This window comes from Schistocerca nitens, chromosome 4 (genome assembly GCF_023898315.1).
Source record: "Schistocerca nitens isolate TAMUIC-IGC-003100 chromosome 4, iqSchNite1.1, whole genome shotgun sequence".
NCBI lineage: Eukaryota > Metazoa > Arthropoda > Insecta > Orthoptera > Acrididae > Schistocerca > Schistocerca nitens.
In genome coordinates this window covers 382715450-382737207 of record NC_064617.1, presented here as the reverse complement: position 1 = coordinate 382737207, position 21758 = coordinate 382715450, and the positions used below count along the sequence as shown (strand labels likewise).

The 21758-nt window shown below is 37.7% G+C and overlaps 1 protein-coding gene across 2 annotated transcripts in view; it reads left to right on the top strand.

Annotated features, from left to right (window-relative positions):
- The window catches only part of LOC126251495 (uncharacterized), an 85086-nt gene that overhangs the window by 44250 nt on the left and 19078 nt on the right, over window positions 1–21758 (top strand). For both annotated transcript variants that reach the window (XM_049951965.1, XM_049951967.1), the window contains exon 2: window positions 6235–7153. In XM_049951965.1, the coding sequence (XP_049807922.1) occupies window positions 6235–7153 (919 nt within the window). The remainder of the gene's footprint in view (window positions 1–6234; window positions 7154–21758) is intronic.

Here is a 21758-nt window from a genome sequence, read left to right as displayed (position 1 = left end):
GGGATAATTTTAATTCCCCTCTTGTTTTGCCACCTGTCTCCTAAAATTTGTTTTTTCACTTTTAACCAATTATAATTAACATATGTGAATATAATATGCATTTCCATAAAAGAGAAAGATTGGTCCTCAGTTTTAAAGTAAATAACACCAGATCTACTTTTGTCCTTAGTTTTATGTATGTATTTGATTTTCTAATTTATTTTGGTTATTCCTAGTTAGTATCTTTTATTATAGGGCGAAATCAGTAATTGTTTCGTAACTTAAATTCTATTGTTGACATATAAACAAATATGAATTTAATAATAATTGTAAACATGTGGAAGACGAAATGCTAGCAATCTTTAAGTATCTATTTAGCTCTATTCAAAAACATGTTGGCAAAACCAGCCCTTCATTAATTCCAAAGTAATTATCGGTTTTGTCAAAAGTATTGTTTGTGTAACTATATTTGTTAATTTCACAATTTAAACAAATAATTTTGCATAACTCTCGTAGTAGAAGTAACTACTAAAAAGAACTAATTTTTCGATGAATTCAGTAAATTTAATGAGTTAAGTTTTAATTATAATTTCTGTAAATTTAACTTCAAACAATGTGTAGTTTCAGTACCGATTATTGCGATGATGTATAAGGACTGGATTTTTGGTCACGATGCAGTCAGTCCACGGCCGAGTTTCGGACGAGAAACCTATGCTGGTTAGGACAACAACAATGCTTCAATTTAACTGTGAAATAAGTGTTAAAACAATTAGGCCGTGTGTAAAAACAGTGACAGTGTCTGCTCCATATGTACCTGATTATTATTAAAGAACTGTGAACTTTGTGGTTACGTTTTACTGCTCATAGATGTTCAACAAACTATTGTAGCAATATGTGGATCTTTGCCTGCTAACTATTAATGAGGCTTATCAAAGGTTAAATAATACTGCACTGGTCATATGACTTTGTATTATTAGGAGGTTGTGAACAGTGAAATTAAAGTATGGTAAAATGTAACTGTGCACATGTCGGCTACATCATTTAAAGTAGTCAGCATTGGAATCCACAGAACCCATTTTTCAGCCAGTACGTTGATACCGCAGATAACAAACAAAGAAATAAAAGCAGGTGGAACCGCCACAAAACCTGTGTGTAGGGAGGGGAGCCCAGCCCAAGCCCTTGTATGTTTGTGCATTTAGTAAAGTCACTGTACCTCCTGTGTCCACTTAAGTCATCGTAGGGATACAGTTTATGTCCATCGGTACTACTGTGTCCGCCACATTTGAAGAGGAGCTACACACCGATGCAATGTGGCCCTTCTTTCGACACTCATTGCAAGCAGCCCAAAGTTTAGGATCGGCAGCACGCCCAGGACCAGATAAATAACATAATCGTGCACCATATGATTAGCGTTGGATTCGTGATGGCTAGTATTGACGAATTTACCACAATAGTTCAACCCATGTAATTGTGCAGCCCAGGTTTTGTAAGATTGGTTTGGGCATTCCTGAGAACATAAAATCTACATGCGTTTCAATGATATGTGTTCTGTCACAGTAATATGTTGAGAGAAGCTTGCACATTTCATGAAATAAGTTTGCTGGTTCTTGCAGAGGCACAAGATGGCACAGAAACTGACAAACGCACAGTGAAACCCAGGAAAGAAAGAAAGTCCTGCATCAGTTTGCATTGCCCATACAAAAAAATCTGCAAATGTTGGCTTAACTGTGTCTTGTAAGAGTCCCAGTCTTCAGCCAATTCGTCATATGTCGGAAAGGGTGACTGTTACACTGACGGTAGAGTAACCTGCCAGGAACACATAGATGCCACTTGATTGAGAGCGTTGGTGAGGGCCTGTTGCTGTTCTGTGAAAGCTTGACTGGACAATGATGCATTGCAGTATTTCTCCCATTTTGATGTTTGTCGAGTGACAGCACAGACACTAACAAATCGAGAAAACAAAACCCTCACTTGTCACCATGTTTGCTGTAGCAAAAACAAGCGCTAATTATGGAACATAGTACTTTATGGAGTAACACTTAGGATACAATGAAGGTTGTGCGTAGCACTGAACACATTGAATGAACAACAGTAATACATGTTACAGGATAGGCCGAGAAATTGTTTGCTATTGCTTAAATAATATGGTTTCTTTCGTGGCTCACCAGAGCGTGCCAGGGGGCCAACCCAGGTGGCCTCTATAAGTGGGCTTGTGAACGGTATGGCATCACGATCTCTGCAATTGTGCACGGACTCGGAAATTGCACACGTCATGAGTGAAGCTACAGCACTGTGCCTGACAGGACATCCTGCAAAACAGTTCTAAATGTGTTCTCTGGAAATTATCTAGAATAGATAGTTTGGGATGATGGAAATACACTAGACAATAGTAGTCAACCTGGTCCATACCATCCAGTAGTGGGAGTTCTAGTAGGTGGTGTGGGTTTAAAAGTATTTGTATCAGGTTTTCACAAAATTTTGACATAAAGTATTGGGTAAGTAATTATTATAATGCACTTTAACTTGCAGTGGCTGTGCTTTATAAGTTGTATAAAACTATAGAAAAGTGGATGAAAAGTAAAGGAGGTTGACTACACCTGTACTAGATCTTATGGCAACAAATAGACCTGAACTCTTGGAGGATATCCATATTGAAATTGGTGTCAGTCACAATATGCAGTTGTAGCAACAATGATAAGTTTCTAATAGAAATGTTCATGATGGGAGGAATCCTCTAAAGTATATAGTCATTGTAAAGAAATTTTAGGAACAAAACTAACTGCATAATAATTGTAAAACAAAGCATAAAGGGATGCTGAATGACTCATGTTTGGCTGACTAGAGGGCGATTGTGAAGTCTTCATCGACTACTGTAGCAGAATATTGTCAAAAATTCTCTCACAAAACTGAAAGAAATTCTGGTTATCTTCATCTACAGCCATACTATGTGAACTACATTGCACTTGTTATTGTACTTCCTATTGTACCAGTTACTGGGGCTTTTCTTGTTCCATTCACTTATGGCATGGCAAAGGAATGATTGCTTAAACACCTTTGTCAGCACTGTAATTAGTCCAGTCTTGGTATCACAGGGGGTTGTAATATTTTCCTATATTTTAAGAGATTAAGTTGGTTCTTGAAGCTTATGAAGTAGGCTTTCATGGAATAGTTTGTATCTCTCCTCAAGCATTTGCCAGTTCAGTTCTTTCGGCATTTCTGTGGTGCTCTCCCATTGGGCTAACAAACCTGCGATCATTTGTGTTGCTCTTCTTGGTACACATTCAATGACCCCTGTTAGCTTTTTTTGCTATGGGTCCCATATACTTGAACAATATTCTAAAATGGCTCCCATGAGTGTTTGTAAACAAACTCATTTGTAGACTGATGCATTTCACTAGTATTCTACCACTGAACTGAAGTCTCTCAGCTGCTTTACCTACAACTGAGCTTATGTCATTTGTATGGTTCATACACATGCAAATTATTACACCCATGTATCTGTATGGGTTAACTGTTTCCAACTGTGACTTATTGATATTGTAGTTGTAGGATATTATTATTATTATTATTATTATTATTATTATTATTATTATAATTTTTTTTCATTTTGAGAAGTGCAAAATTTTGAACATTTGAAGCAAGTTGGCAATCTTTGCACCATTTTAAAGATATGACAGAATAAGTTTACAGAATTTTTTTAGACAATACTTCATTATAGACAACTGCATCATCCGCGAAAGTCTGAGGTTACTGTTAATCATGTCTGCCAGGTTATTAGTATAAAACATGAATAGCAAGGGTCCCAACAAGCTTCCTTGAAGTACACCTGAAGTTATCTGTATATCTGCCGATGATTCGCCATCCGAGATAACACACTGTGTCCTTCTTACTAAGAAATCCTCAATCCAGTCCCAAACTTCACTTCATTCCCATAAGTGAGAAAAGTGCGTATTGGGTTTCACATTGTTGTTGTTTTCAGAATCCATCGTGATTGGCATGGATGGGATCATTCTGTTCAAGATACCTCCTACATTTGCTCAGAATACGCCTAAGATTCTGCAACAAATAAATGTCAAGGACATTGGTTGGTTGTTTTTGTGCATTTTTGACCTTCCAGTGATTAATAGATCCATACCCTTTTTCATGTGCCTCCTTTTGACTCTGGGCAAACCACATTTTCCAACACAGGAAGTGAATCTCACTTGTTTCAGCTTTGGTGGAAGACAGCATCTCGAACTTGTTGTTTAGGGGGATTGGTGTAACACCCCAAGTTCTCTGTACGGTTGCCTAGACCTACCACTCACTGTCAAGTGGATGAGTAGTGATAAATATCATACTACTTGTTGAGAATATAGCATGCTCAGGAGAGTATATCTGGTACTTTACTCTTGGTTGCTCTCAAAATACATACATTCGCAGCAGCTTCCACTCACATGGCAGTAGGCAGGGTGATTTCCAGCTTCTTGCTAGCATCAACAAATTCATTCCATGCCCGGGAACAGCAGTCACAATGGGGCTACATGGTGGCTGGTGCAATAGCTTACCAATTAGTAAACAAATAACTTTAAACTAAGCTGCTGATTCTCTCTTAATTTATGGATGTAATACACTAAAAGTATTACCAGCTGCTTTTAAGAACTGAACAGCCAAAAACAGATATCTGTTGTACTATGGAAAAACTTGGGATTAAATTTACTCATTCCCTGAAACATTTAGGTTATGCTGGCTAACAGCTTCTAAAATAGCATTAATTTACAATAAACTTAGACAATATACACTCCTGTTACAACCGAAAACTAAGTATAAAATGATATATTTGTTGTAATATATACAACGGTAACTGTAATTACTATGAAATGTGTTATGCACAACACTCATAACCACTAAAAATTCTCAAAAATTATCTCTTTTTTTCATATGAATGTCCAGTGAAATTAGGGAATGATTGTCTTTGATGAGGATACTGATGCCAAAGGTTTCTAAAAAAGTACAAATTAAGTTTACAATTGACAATATAATACAAATGTTTTTTACTGCTCACAGATGTTAAAAAAAGCACAGTGTATCATGATACACCCAGGTCTTGGTACATTCAATGAAAGATTATGTGAGAATGAGACCAACAGTGAAATATTGCAATCTTGAGTTTAGAGATGAATCTATCCTGTACATGCTATTTCTCACAAAGGAAAATTCATAAGTTGGCTTATATATGTAAAATATTTTCTTAGCTGAATTTGTGGCACCTTCTATACCAGAATGTCAAAGTTGAACAGTTTATCACAGTCGAAATCGTGAAAATTGTGGAGCACCAACAAAGGATATCTTCCGCTTGGAGCGGCTAACAGTGCAATATGTAAAACCTGTCAGTGGCAGCATAGACTACACAGAAACTGAAATTGAAGATAGCAAGCAAAAGCAGAGGTGCTGATTTATATTTTCAAATGTTCCTTTCCAAAGGAAAGTACAATAGTATTGCCCCAGTTTAATTCTTGCATCTCTGCAAAGATTAGTGATGTAGATATTAGTTTCAGTGGTGATGAGAAGTGACTGAAATCACTTAAATTGAATAAAACTCCAGGAAATGAAATAATTGCTATTAGTTTTTATGATGACTTTGTAACTGAGTTTGTCCCTCTTTTAACCATAATCTACTATAGTTCCCTTGAACTAAACAATGTGCCCACTAGTTGGAAGAAGCACAAGTTATACCCTTCTACAAAAAGGATAGTAAAAGTGATTCACAAAACCACCATTCAGTATCCTTGATATCCATCTGTTGTAGAATATTAGAACATAATACTGAACTTAAATGTAATGAGACCTCAAAAACAATGATGACCTCCATTCCAACCAGCATGGATTCTGAAAACATCAGTCACAGGAATCTTTCATATTTAACAGGCCTCATGTGTTCTGATGGAAAACTCCTAATATGTTACAATTGTTACCATTTGTACTACCCAATCTACCATTTACTTTATTTGTATTTTGATTGATTGATTCTACAGTGTCTGTTGTTATTTGGCAGCTCTATCTTTTGGAAACATATACCGTACAGAGCCAATAACATTGGAAATCAAAAGGATTAGATAGTTCTTCTCAGTTGGCATTAGGAGGAAGTCAGTCCACTAGTCTTACATTCTACTTTCATATTGATTCACAGAGAATAATAATTCATGAAGTTTTCCATATTTTTGGTTTTGGTTAATCTCCAGAAAGACATGAACTAATAAAATATATTTCTATATCTAGGTTAATACATTTCCTAGAAGAAGCTGTCACATGGACCTCTGATGCAAGACAGAGACTTTCCTATAGCTGTGGAGAAGTGAATCAGCTGTTGCACAATTGGACTCCACCTCAAAGTATTAAATTGGATGCAGTTGTTTGTTCAGAGTGCTCAAATCAGAATGATGGAATCAAAGAAGGCCAGAGAGTCAAGGAAACTTGTAATTCATCAAAGAAAACTAAGAACAAAACAAAAAATGTAGTTGGTAGAAGCAGTGCTTGCCTCAAGTCAACGCAAGTGGAGACAACAGGCAAAAAAAGTGTTTCAGTACACTCACAGTCAAAAGAATTTACTTCATCAACTGGGAATTCAAACATGTTGCACAAATGCATTCAAGAGAAAGACAGAATGACTGAAAATGTGTCGCCATCAGCATCTGAATCAAAATATCCTTTAAGAAAGAAAATGCTTGTGAAATTCAGACAAAATCCATTGGTACCAAGGACAACTTATCAGAGTGATTATTCAGCATTAAAACCGACAACATATTCGAAACAATTGCAAAATGTAAATAGTATTAATTTAACAGCCAGAAATTCTCAAATAAAGGAAAAGATCAGTGAAAGTTTGACAGGTGTGAAAAGTGAGAGGACTAGAAAATATATCAATGAGAAACATGGAAATAGACAGACAGAGAATGGGAAATTGAAAGAATTGAACACAGTTGGTGATAAACTAGAATACAACAAAGTGAAACCAATGTATTTGACCTTAGAGGAAGCTGTAGAGAAATTCAACATTTGCTCCACTTCCTCAGAACTGGTTCGTAACTTCGGGTTACATTATAGTTTCATGCACAATATAGAAGAGAAGAGGGATCATCCAGCTGCTGCACAGAATGCTGCTGCTTCAGCAGCATTTCTGAAATTGTTTTCAGAGCTGGTAAGTTTATACATTTATGGTAATGTAAAACAACTTAATGTATAATTTTAGTGTTTGAAATATTCAATTATTATAATTTAAGAATTTTAAAAAGACAAGATTAATAGAAAAATAGTTTTTTGTTGGTTTGTTTTCTTGCTTTTGTGATTGAAGAATTGCAGATGCAGCATGTAATACACCATACTGCAAGCCGTTTGGTACTTTGCAGGTTCAGGAGACCACTAAAATTCTGTTCAGTGGTGGCAGCTCTGCCATATAGTTTTGAGAATTCAGTTATTTTGAATAAGATGCATAATACAGCATCTTACTAGAAGCACAAAATAGTTTTCCACGCTATCAATTGATAATGGAGATCCAGGTTGGAATGTCAACAGTGTAAGGAAAAGGATAGATTGCCACTCACCATAAAGATGACACGTTAAGCTGCTGACAGACATAACAAAAAAACTATTACAACACACGCGCGCAGAATCATTCACACAAACAATTACACTTCATATACACGACTGTTACCTCCGGCAGCTGAGACCAGAGTGCAACCGTTATGTGCGGAGGGGCTGGGGAAGGGGTAGGGATGGCAGGGTATGGGTGGGGGAGAAGAGTGCTGTCTAGCAGCGTGTGCAGGGCTAAATGGAGGCACGGGATATATCACTGCTGTCTCGGGTGTCTCCGGACAAGTCTCATCGTAAGGGCTCAGTTTGAAGTGGGTCTCAACACTAAAGACGATTTTACTCCAGTCAGTGAGATTGCAGGCTGAAGATGTTTTTGGAGACGCCCTGGACTTCGGTGGGATACTAATGTGACTGTTTCCTGCCATATGACCGGACAACCAGTCATGATGGTCTGGGGTGTGCCATTTCTTTTCATAGCAGGACCCATTCGGTTGTCTTCTGTGGCACACTTACAGCACTGTGGTTCATCGACAATATTCTACGCCCCGTTTTGTTGCCCTTCATGGCAAGCCAGCCTGGGGTTAAATTTGGCAAGATAATACCCACTTGCACATGGTGAGAGTTTTTACTGCTTGTCTCCGTGCTCGCCAAGCTCTACCTTGGCCAGCAAGGTTGCCAGATTTCCCCCTAACTGAGAATGTTTAGAGCATTATTTGCAGGGCTCTCCAACCATCTCTAGATTTTGATGATCTAACTCACAACTTGGACAGAATTTGGCATGATAACCCTCAGAAGGACATCAAAGATCCCTGTTAAGGAATGACAAGCTTAATAACTGTGCATAAGAGCCAGATGTAGACCAACGTGATATTGCCTTGCTCAGTTTGTGAAGCTCTTTCTCTTGAATAAATAATCCAATTTTTCTAAAACTGTAATCATTTGTTTGTCTGTACATGTACAGCACATCTACCAATTTCCATCCCATTTGGATAATTCCCTTATTCTATGTCTCTTTTTGTGTGAAAGTGTATATTTTCTGTACACAAAGGATCAAAGTAATTTGTGCATGGTTGATGTGACATTTGTTTGTGCACAAGCTCCTGGAACACCTATGCAACACATCTGTCCAACTGTATCAGCATTGCTGAGGTATAAGAGACTCTGTCCAGGCAAATTCAGGCTCTTCTTCACTACTGTCGTGAGCCTGCTAACCAAACTAACAAAATCTGTAATAGATAAAAAATTCACTCACCAAGTGGTGGCAGGCTCTTCCTTCCCTTTAACCCTTCTGCTTGAAAAAAGAGCTGCTGGCTCTGAAAGCTTGCGCATTTCCATATCTGCAGCTGCTTTGAGAGTAGATTTGGTATCTATCCACATTATATTTTCACACACTGATTATTTTCATTGAATAAAATCTGTAAGAGGATAGTTACACTACTAGGGAAGGTATATACATCAACGAGGGATTTCATATGACAAAAGTTTTAAAAATCAGTGTACCCACTTGTAATCATCCCTGTCCATTGAATCTACTCATAATAATTATCAGACAATGGTTACAAGTTATGGAAAAGGTTGTCCTTTACTCATTCGTAGAAGTTGGAGCAAACCTCTAGCTGAAGCTGTTTATAAAATGCCTTACTAAGAGTATGTATTAATTGAATCAGTTGTATAGGACCAAGATACTACTATTCCAAAAGCAAAGGCAATTGGCAAATACCAGATTGATGATGGTGCTATATTGCTGTCACTCGATCACCATGGGCGAGCAAATTATGTACTATGTGGCTCACATTTGTTTGTGGAAAGGCAGTTGAATTTAAACATAAATAATCAGTCGCTGTTACTCTGTCCTGTTCTTGTTGGCAATGTTCATATGGGGAACACACAAAGGCTGGGCATCAACAACACTATGTCTCCTCAGTCAATAGCATCTGAGATGAAATCAATGTTTAAATCTCCACACAGTATGACTTCCCAGCCATCTCTAGTAAGTTTTATTAGTACCTTCTGTAACTGCTTAATTAAGTTGAAACCTTTTCCTGCTACAGGCGTGCACTTAAGTCTTGTATAGTTCCAGTTCTACAAGGTGGGCAGGAAATAACTATGTATTGAAACTTATGTATAACTTTTATCTTTGCACAGTTATTTATTGAGTCCATTAAATTTTGATGTAGCCACCTGTGATTTTGACCAGTGTCCTCAAACGACCTGGAATGGAATCCACACCTTTCCGGAGGAAGTTGTGTGGGATGTTGGTAAGAACTTCCAGAATCTGTGCTTCCAGTTCATCCCGTGGGCAAGGTTTCATCTGGTACACCACCTCTTCTGCCCAGCCCCATAAAAAGGTGGTCACAGGATGTCAGGTCCGGGCTTCTTGCAGGTCTCTCATGAGGTCCACATCTCCCCAGCCAATGTCATGGAAACTTCTCATCCAACTAGTTCTGCATATCACTTCCAGATTGCAAGTCTTGCTTGAAGATAATGTCTTTGGTATACAGAACTGTGGGTCAAACATAACCCTGAAGCATTTGAAGGTAGCGTTCCCCATTCATTGCGTCATGCAGGAGATATGGGCCGATGACATTTTTAGCTGTTATCCCACACCACGTGGGCACATTTTGATGAGAATGGGTCTTTTCTACCATAACCCCAGGATCCTGTTCATTAATGGTAGTTGTCCCTATTCATGAAACCTCCCACAAAGAAAATGGCCTCATCACTCCGCAGCATGTTGTGAAACAATTGTGGCCAATCTCTGTGCCAATCCAACATCTACATCTACATCCATACTCCACAAGCCACCTGACGGTGTGTGGCGGAGGGTACCCTGAGCACCTCTATCGGTTCTCCCTTCTATTCCAGTCTCATATTGTTCGTGGAAAGAAGGATTGTCGGTATGCATCTGTGTGGGCTCTAATCTCTCTGATTTTATCCTCATGGTCTCTTCGCGAGATATACGTAGGAGGGAGCAATATACTGCTTGACTCTTCGGTGAAGGTATGTTCTCGAAACTTCAACAAAAGCCCGTACTGAGCTACTGAGCGTCTCTCCTGCAGAGTCTTCCACTGGAGTTTATCTATCATCTCCGTAACGCTTTCGCGATTACTAAATGATCCTGTAACGAAGCGCGCTGCTCTCCATTGGATCTTTTCTATATCTTCTATCAACCCTATCTGGTACGGATCCCACACTGCTGAGCAGTATTCAAGCAGTGGGCGAACAAGCGTACTGTAACCTACTTCCTTTGTTTTCGGATTGCATTTCCTTAGGATTCCTCCAATGAATCTCAGTCTGGCATCTGCTTTACCGATGATCAACTTTATACGATCATTCCATTTTAAATCACTCCTAATGCGTACTCCCAGATAATTTATGGAATTAACTGCTTCCAGTTGCTGACCTGCTATTTTGTAGCTAAATGATAAGGGATCTATCTTTCTATGTATCCGCAGCACATTACACTTGTCTACATTGAGATTCAATTGCCATTCCCTGCACCATGCGTCAATTTGCTGCAGATCCTCCTACATTTCAGTACAATTTTCCATTGTTACAACCTCTCGATACACCACAGCATCATCTGCAAAAAGCCTCAGTGAACTTCCAATGTCATCCGCCAAGTCATTTATGTATATTGTGAATAGCAACGGTCCTATGACACTCCCCTGTGGCACACCTGAAATCACTCTTACTTCGGAAGACTTCTCTCCATTGAGAATGACATTCTGCGTTCTGTTATCTAGGAACTCTTCAATCCAATGACACAATTGGTCTGATAGTCCATATGCTCTTACTTTGTTCATTAAACGACTGTGGGGAACTGTATCGAACGCCTTGTGGAAGTCAAGAAACACGGCATCTACCTGTGAACCGGTGTCTATGGCCCTCTGAGTCTCGTGGACGAATAGAGCGAGCTGGGTTTCACACGACCGTCTTTTTCGAAGCCCATGCTGATTCCTACAGAGTAGATTTCTAGTCTCCAGAAAAGTCATTATACTTGAACATAATACATCAACTCCCCATACTCCATTCTGTGATAACAATCTTCTGGTGTCAGCTGCTGGACATAATGAGGTTTCAATTCTCGAAAGTCTGATTCTTAATGCAACATCTGATGCACATCGCACCTTGTGAGTCCACTCTCAAGAGCTGCCTGGTGTGTTGATTTCCCCAGGCTATAACTGAACACTGCACAATCATCACATTCTCAGGACACCACGATGTGGATGGCCAACCTTACGAACTGTGACATTCACCTCATAGTGTGGAACAGTCTTTGCTCTGAGTAGTGGCAAGAATAGGGGGGGGGGGGATAAAAGATAATATAAAATGGAAACTGATTAAATAATTGCTGCTTGAATAAGTAAAAAAAATTGGAAAGAATGATTGAAAGAAATTGGAAAGTACACACATCCCGAGTGAATTTCAACTGGCAGTAATATCAACAGACCTTCAATATTCAATACATATATTCAGCATTTAAATTTATGTACTTCTTTTTCTTGTTACCACCATTGTGCATGGAACTTGGTATGACAATACTGGTTCTGGATCGTCTGCTCTCTGTTCACGCAAATTCTTCTTGTTTGCTTCAATCCTCTTGATGCAGGATTCTCGGTGTGGGCAAAATGATGAACAGATGCGGTTATAAATGAACTGTCTTGCTAATAACTTTTATAACACTTCTTTAATGTCTGGTTACCATGCACATTTTTGAACAATATTAATGTGGCAGAATTTGTAATACTCCTCCTGCTACCACTTATAGAGACATATAGGTGAATATATAGAAATTAATCAATTGAAGAACATCTCTCTACTTGCTTTGTTTGTGACTCAGTAGTATCCCTGGTACAAAATAACTTATTATTTTACATATATCTTATATGTATAAAAAGAAAAGAACGAGAGAAATAATAATAATAATAATAAATTGGAAACAAAACCAAACATTCAACACAAACAAAAAGAAATTTTATCAGACAGTAGATAACATGCACAGTAAAATAGTCAATCCATCAAACATAACAGACATGGAACACTTCTGGAGCAACATATGGTCAAACCCGGTACAACATAACAGGCATGCACGGTGGATACAAGCAGAAACAGACACATACAAGATGATACCACAAATGCCTGAAGTGATAATTTTGCAAGATGAAGTCACTCAAGCAGTTAATTCTACTCACAACTGGAAAGCGCCTGGAAAAGATAAAATAGCAAATTTCTGGCTAAAGACGTTCACCTCAACACATTCTCATCTAACTAAATTATTTAACAGTTACATTGCAGACCCATACACATTCCCTGATACACTTACACAAGGAATAACTTATCTGAAACCTAAAGATCAAGCAGACACAGCAAACCCAGCAAAATATCGCCCCATGACATGCCTACCAACAATATACAAAATATTAACTTCTGTCATTACACAGAAATTAATGACACATACAACACAAAACAAAATTATAAATGAAGAACTAAAAGGCTGTTGCAAAGGAGCACGAGGATGCAAAGAGCAACTGATAATAGATGCAGAGTTGACATATCGAGCTAAAACTAAACAAAGGTTGCTACACTACGCATACATTGATTACTGAAAAGCTGTTGGTAGTGTACCCCACTAATGGTTACTACAAATATTGGAAATATACAAAGTAGATCCTAAATTGATACAGTTCCTAAACATAGTAATGAAAAATTGGAAAACCACACCTAATATCCAAAAAAATTCAAATAATATCACATCACAGCCAATGCAGATTAAGCGTGAAATATACCAAGGAGACTCATTAAGTCCTTTCTGGTTCTGCCTTGCTCTGAACCCACTATGCAACATGCTAAATAATACAAATTATGGATACAATAATACTGGAACATACCAACACAAAATCACACATTTGCTATACATAGATGATCTAAAACTACTGGCAGCAACAAATCAACAACTCAACCAATTACTAATGATAACAGAAGTATTCAGCAATGATATAAATATGACTTTTGGAACAGACAAATGTAAGAAAAATAGCATAGTCAAGGGAAAACACACTAAACAAGAAGATTACATATTGGATAACCACAACGACTGCATAGAAGCGATGGAAAAAACAGATGCCTATAAATATCAAGGATACAGACAAAAAATAGGAATAGATAATACAAATATTAAAGAAGAACTAAAAGAAAAATATACACAAAGACTAAGAAAAATACTGAAAACAGAATTGACAGCAAGAAACAAGACAAAAGCTATAAATACTTATGCTATACCAATATTGACCTACTCATTTGGAGTAGTGAAATGGAGTAACACAGACCTAGAAGCACTCAATACACTTACATGATCACAATGCCACAAATATAGAATACATCACATACATTCAGCAACAGAAAGATTCACATTAAGCAGAAAGGAAGGAGGAAGGCGATTTATCGACATAAAAAACCTACATTATGGACAGGTAGACAATTTAAGAAAATTCTTTATAGAACGAGCAGAAACAAGCAAAATACACAAAGCAATCACTCATTTCAATACATCGGCTACACCATTGCAATTTCATAACCACTTCTACAACCCTTTAGATCACATAACATCAACAGGTACGAAGAAAGTAAATTGGAAAAAGAAAACACTACATGGCAAGCACCCGCATCATCTAACACAGCCACACATCGATCAAGACGCATCCAACACACGGCTAAGAAAAGGCAATATATATAGTGAGACAGAAGGATTCATGATTGCAATACAGGATCAAACAATAAACACCAGATATTACAGCAAGCATATTATTAAAGATCCCAATACCACAACAGATAAATGCAGACTTTGCAAACAACAAATAGAAACAGTAGATCACATCACAAGCGGATGTACAATACTAGCAAATACAGAATATCCCAGAAGACATGACAATGTAGCAAAGATAATACATCAACAACTTGCCATACAACATAAACTAATAAAACAACACGTTCCCACATACAAGTATGCACCACAAAATGTACTGGAGAATGATGAATACAAACTATACTGGAACAGAACCATTATAACAGATAAAACACAACCACGTAACAAACCTGACATTATACTCACCAATAAAAAGAAGAAATTAACACAACTAATCGAAATATCCATACCAAATACATCAAATATACAGAAGAAAACAGTAGAAAAAATTGAAAAATACATCCAACTGATTGAGGAAGTCAAGGACATGTGGCATCAGGATCAAGTTGACATTATACCGATTATACTATCAACTACAGGAGTCATACCACACAATATCCACCAGTACATCAACGCAATACAGCTACATCCAAACGTATATATACAACTACAGAAATCTGTAATTATTGGCACATGTTCAATTACCCAAAAGTTCCTAAATGCAATGTAACATATACCGTACAGTTAAAAGGAAGTCATGCTTGTTCAAGGTCCACGTCACTTTCCATTTTTAACCAGACATAATGCCTGAGACAGGAAAGAGAAATAATAATACTAATATGATTCATTACAATTGCCCCCCTCCCCCCACCACCCTCCCGCCCACTGTGCGCTGACGTCATATGGAGGTGCACAGTGTTCGGGCTTCTTTCACTTTTCTTTGGGTTGATAACTCTGGCCGGTCTGGGCATAGCCTTTATTTTTCAGCCATTGGAGTTATCCTGTGTGGTTATCAATTTATACACATGTCAGCTTCCCTTAACACATACATACATACATACATACATACATACGTTTTCTTTCATAACAAAGTGCTTGCTGTAACTGTGTAGTCCCATTATTGTCAGTCAGTATCTGCCCAGTGTTTAGCTTGCGGAGCATGCGCGCGCAGCTTGACGTCCGTTACCGCCCCAGCTCGCTTTCACGTGTTTAATCTAAAGTCAGTGTGTCCATGTCGTGCATTCATAGTAGCCTTCACTGCGCAAATTCGTGAAGCTCAGCGGCATGATCCTTTGTGAAATCTTCAATATGGTAAAAACTGGTTTCCATGTCAGCAGCCTGAGGAATTTATTTCACCTTGTTGCTCCCACTTATTCAGGGGCGACACCAGCTATACATCAGACCTCTGTCGACAAAGTAAGTTCCTCGCTGCTTGTACGACATTGTCGAGCATAGAAAATTCATGTTACATTAAGTATTGTCATGTTTAGTTTATCACGTGCACACCCACATATCTCACATGCACGCTTAACACTTTGCAGGCAGTTTTCTTTTTTTTGAGTTTCTTTCGTACAATTGCATTGCACAAAATTTCTGTAGTGTCCTTTCCAAATCATACTATACACATAACAAAAAATACAAAAACAACTATAAAAATAAACTTATTCTATTCATTTGCTGATATGCCATTATGATTGCTTATACAGGGTGGTCCATTGTTAGTGACCAGGCCAAATATCTCATGAAATAAGCATCAAATGAAAAAACTACAAAGAACGAAACTCGTCTAGCTTGAAGGGGGAAACCAGATGGCGCTATGGTTGGCCTGCTAGATGGCGCTGCCATAGGTCAAACGGATATCAACTGTGTTTTTTAAATAGGAACCCCCATTTTTTATTACATATTCGTATAGTACAAAAAGAAATATGAATGTTTTAGCTGGACCACTTTTTTCGCTTTGTGACAGATGGCACTGTAATAGTCACAAACGTATAAGTACATGGTATCACGTAACATACCGCCAGTGCGGACGGTATTTGATCCGTGATACATTACCCGTGTTATAATGGATCGCTTACCAATTGTGGAAAAGGTCGATATCGTGTTGATGTATGGCTATTGTGATCAAAATGCCCAACGGGCGTGTGCTATGTATGCTGCTCAGTATCCTGGACGGCATCATCCAAGTGTCCGGACCGTTCGCTGGATAGTTACGTTATTTAAGGAAACAGGAAGTGTTCAGCCACATGCGAAACGAAGACGTGCAACAAATGATGATGCTCAAGGAGGTGTTTTAGCAGACTAATTGCGCGAGAATCTGGAATCTCAAAAACATCGGTGTTGAGAATGCTACATCAACATCGATTGCACCCGTACCATATTTCTACACGTCAGGAATTGCATGGCGATGACTTTGAATGTCATGTACAGTTCTACCACTAGGCACAACAGAAATTACGGGACAATGACAGATTTTTTGCACGCGTTCTATTTAGCGACGAAGCGTCATTCACCAAACCGGCATAATATGCTCTATTGAGCAATGGAAAATCCATGATGGCTGCCACAAGTGGAACATCAGCGACCTTGGCGGGTTAATGTATGGTGCGGCATTATGGGAGGAAGGATAATTGGCCCCCATTTTATCAATGGCACTCTAAATGGTGCAATGTATGCTGATTTCCTACGTAATGTTCTACCAATGTTACTACAAGATATTTCACTGCATGACAGAATGGCGATGTACTTCCAACATGATGGATGTCCGGCACATAGCTCGTGTGCGGTTGAATCGGTATTGAATAGCATATTTCATGACAGGTGGATTGGTCTTCGAAGCACCATACCATGGCCTGCACATTCACCGGATCTGACGTCCCCAGATTTCTTTTTGTGGGGAAAGTTAAAGGATATTTGCTATTGTGATCCACCAGCAACGCCTGACAACATGCGTCAGCGCATTGTCAATGCATGTGCAAATGTTACGGAAGGTGAACTACTCATTGTTGAGAGGAATGTCGTTACACGTATTGCCAAAAGCATTGAGGTTGACGGACATTATTTTGAGCATTTATTGCATTAATATGGTATTTACAGGTAATCACACTGTAACAGCATGCGTTCTCAGAAATGATAAGTTCACAAAGGTACATGTATCACATTGGAACAACCAAAATCAAATTTTCAGACGTACTTACGTTCTGTATTTTAATTTAAAAAACCTACCTGTTACCAACTGTTTGTCTAAAATTGTGAGCCGTATGTTTATGACTATTGCAGCGCCGTCTATCACAAAGCGAAAAAAGTGGTCCAACTAAAACATTCATATTTCTTTACGTACTACTTGAATGTGTAATAAAAAATTGGGGTTCCTATTTAAAAAAACGCAGTTGATATCTGCTTGACCTATGGCAGTACCATCTAGCGGGCCAACCATAGCGCCATCTGGTTTCCCCCTTCAAGATAGACAAGTTTCGTTCTTCGTAGTTTTTTCGTTTGACGCTTATTTCGTGAGATATTTGGCCCGGTCACGATCAATGGACCATCCTGTAAACATTATAGTCTGACTGTTGTTTTGTTTTAGTACATTTTGTTAAATTATAATTTCATTACATTGTTCAGCTCCAATTATATGAGTATACTTTTTACTCTCATTTGGTTTTATATTCTTTACACAACATTCATACAATAATAGATTTTGTTATCTTTTATCGCATAAACGGTCATACATTTCATTTCAGTTTACAGTGACTTCTTGTCACAGCATATTTATCAGTTTCAAAGAATTAAAAAAGTAAACAATAGTTGCTACAATAGATTCTGTGCGCAGTTCCAGTAACTACGCTTGGTCTCGCCTGTCTAGCATTCTCCAGAAAGGTTCTACGCACTAAAAGGTTGAAGAAGTTTCATGGAAAGGCATTTATGTGCTCAGTTCCATCTTGTTGCTGGTCTTAACTGAGTCCCCAAGAACAAATTAGTTTGTTGTTAATAAACACAATGCAAACCTGACAATACCAATCGTATCGAATACTTATTCAGTGTTTAAAGTGCAGCTCAATATTTACTTGTTATGTTCATTGTATAAAGGATGAACCATTTCATATGCTGAGGTATACAGAGTTGTATCATGAATACTATATGTTATGTGCAATGAGCGTAAAACAGTGTTTATATGAGTAACAACATGTATAAATACTTCAATGTACATCAGATGTTTGACGCTTTCATGGGCAGTCAACGTTTGGTTTTGACCCCTTAATTATTTGGTAGTGCTCAACCTTAGTTCAGCATCGTGGTATGTGATGTACTGTAACTGTTTCCTTCTACACATATTTTCACATTATCACATTCACACATATCATAAACTTACAACTATATTTACTTGTGCTGCAGTCCTTTCCTATGTTTATATGGTACTTTACACTCGACAAGCATTTATCTTTCTGTACTTTAGGATGTGTTGATGCAAGGTTCCCTTGAAGAAAAAACTTAACACTAATGTAAAACTAAGTTTTCATAGATAAGTGTACAGTGGCTCAATGGTCACTAGTACCTCTTTCTTATATTCAACCATGTATTATTTACTTCAGTGTGCAGTCGTGCTATCACAAACTCATTTAACGTCATGTGTGCGCATCTACTTACTTTATAAATCTGAAAGATAAAGTGTATCATGGTTTGCCACTTATATTGTACTCGCTTGTTTACCTGCATCAAGAGTTTTCTGGTCTCTCAATTATAATTAGTGCATGTACTTTCAATACTTAAATTTGAAAATATTTAGATATAATGTATATAGTAGCATACATTCAGTAAACATCTCATAGTTAATGATCCCTTTCCATGTATATAATCCCTTAGCTTATCTTTGTTTTTTATTGTGTAGAGTGTCGTAGTTGTAGTATAGACTCTCCTTTAATTTTCTATGTCCCTGTTTATACAATAGGCTTTAAAAATGCTAGTGCAGGCTGTAGCTCTTAGGGTTTTTTTGTTTTGGGTGCTCCCAACACTTGCAGCTGTGTCTATGTGGTGCGCACGGTTTGTCAACTAGCTTGCTCCCAAATGCACTTGTACTAAACTAATGTCACGGCGAGTTGTGTATTGTATTGCGCGCTACCGTGAATTTCACAAGTTTGTTTAATCATTTACATCTGGGCTACGCGCAAGCCGAAGCATTGTGTTTAAAGTATCGTCATCTCTAGACACGCAAAAGTAAAATTCTTTCTTGTTACATCCACTCACCTTATCATTTACACATTTGACATATAAGAAAAACAACACAAACAAAAATTTTCCTTATCAACTAACAACATAAATTCTGGAATATGATCTTCCAGCACCTTAAATCTAATATTGTTATACATATGTACAACTTAGAGGGTATATAGCCCTTCTTCAGTATATAAATGTTCTGATGTCTTTGTGTGGGTAAAGGCCCTCGTCTTTACCCGTGTTGTGTGCCGATCTGTATGCTCCTGGGTAGGAGATTTTAGTAATTGTGTATGGTCTGGTGTATAGTAATTGCCACTTACAGTTCAGTTTTCCAATTTTTGTGGTTTTGGGATGTGTTCGAAGTAATACCATTTGTACTATGTAAAACTGTGTTGTACATTTCAGCTTTCTGTCGTAAATACCTTTTCTGCATTTAGCCCAGGTTTCAAGGTAGATTACTGCTTGTCATATTTTATCATCCAGCGATAATTCTGATATCAGTATCTTGGGCAAAGGGTTTTGCCATTCATCTATTTGTTTGCATTTGAACATCAGCTCATTTGGTGTAAATCCGGTTGATGTTTGTGGAAGGTTGTTAACAACTTGTAAGAGAGGTGTGACATATTCAATCCACTTGGTATGTTTACGAGGTATATAGGTCCTCACAAACCTGTTGGATTCCTTAAACACCCTTTCTATGGGGGATGCTTCAGGATGAAATTTGAAGACTAAAATGTCTTTGATTTGGTTGGAATCTACAAACTCTTTCCATTTACATGCAACAAAATGTGAGGCACTATCTGTTAACATGACTTCTGATTTTCCTACTTGTGCAAAATAATCCTCTTTAATTCATCTTATTATTGAACTGGCTGTAACTTTTGTACAGTATACAGTTTTACATATTTTATGAAAATATATGCAGGACTACTATATATTTTACTCTCTTTACCTCTGGGACAGGGTCCAGACACATCTAATGATACCTTTTCTAGAGGTTTCTTAGCCACAATAGGATGTAGCTCTATCTGTTTGGAGATGTTAGAATGTTTTGCTTTCTGGCAAACAATACACTTCGTTACCCCCTGTAGTGCTCTTCGTCTAAGATTGGGGAAATAACAATATTTAGCTATTTTATAAGTAAATTTTCCAGTGCTATAATGGCCCCAAGTATTGTGCGTATATAAGATAAAATCATCCACATCTTCCTCTGGCAAACACACGCGCCATTTCTAATTTGGGAGGGTTCCTGTGGAACAGAACACCTTTGTAAATAGTGAAAAATCTTTTTAATTTTTCATCACCGTTATGTATAGGTTTTGCTCTTACCTTACTGCAGTGTGTGTCTTCCTCCCGTAATTGCTCCATGTGTTTATATATATGGACATAGTATGATCGGAGTGTTTTGTCCTCTATTAACATAGCTCTTGTTTTACCTTCCTGCTCTACAAGATCGTTGAATTCCTCTAAGCCTTGTGGTAGTTGAGAAAGAGCATCAGCTATTATGTTTTGATTTCCTTTTATGTATACTACTTCAAAATCGAATTCTTGACGATACATACACCACCTGTTTATCCGTCGGTGTAGCAATTTACAAGTTAACAAAAACGATAGGGACTGATTCAGATTCTTTATTTGCCATTGACCACATGTAGTGAAATAGGTTTTATAATGATGTCAAGATACATAAGAAATTACTATATTAGTTAGTGTTTACAGTACAAGTACAAATTATTTATGCTACATTAATCAATTGCACAGAATTGCAATCATAGACTTAAAACTCAATTTCTATGTTACAAGTATCCAAGAATTCTGTAAGACTGTAGTGTGGATTTTATATTAACCATTTGTGCAGTTTACTTTTAAAATTATTGAAAGGTATATTGAGTGCAGTATATGGTAATTTGTTAAGCAATTTCAAACAGTTAACTTTGTGAGAGTTGCCTGTTTTTGTCAGCCTATGTCTAGGAATGTCAATACTCTTTTTGTTTCTGGTGTCATGAAAGTGTATGTTCTCTTTGGTGTTAAATTCTGTTCTGTTCTTTTTAGCTTATATCAGTGATGCATAAATATAAAGATTTATCACTGTCATCATTTTCATTTTGATGAATAAGGGATGGCAGTGTTCCCTAGGAGAACAATCTTGCACATTATTCGTGGCACCTTTTTCTGCATCGGTAGTACATCACTGTCATGACATGAGTGGCCTCATAGTAACAGCCCATAATATATAAGTGAGTGAAAAAGTCCAAAGTAAGCTGTTCTGAGATTTGTTATGTACTAGATCAGACGGTTTCCAGATGAGATAGGACAC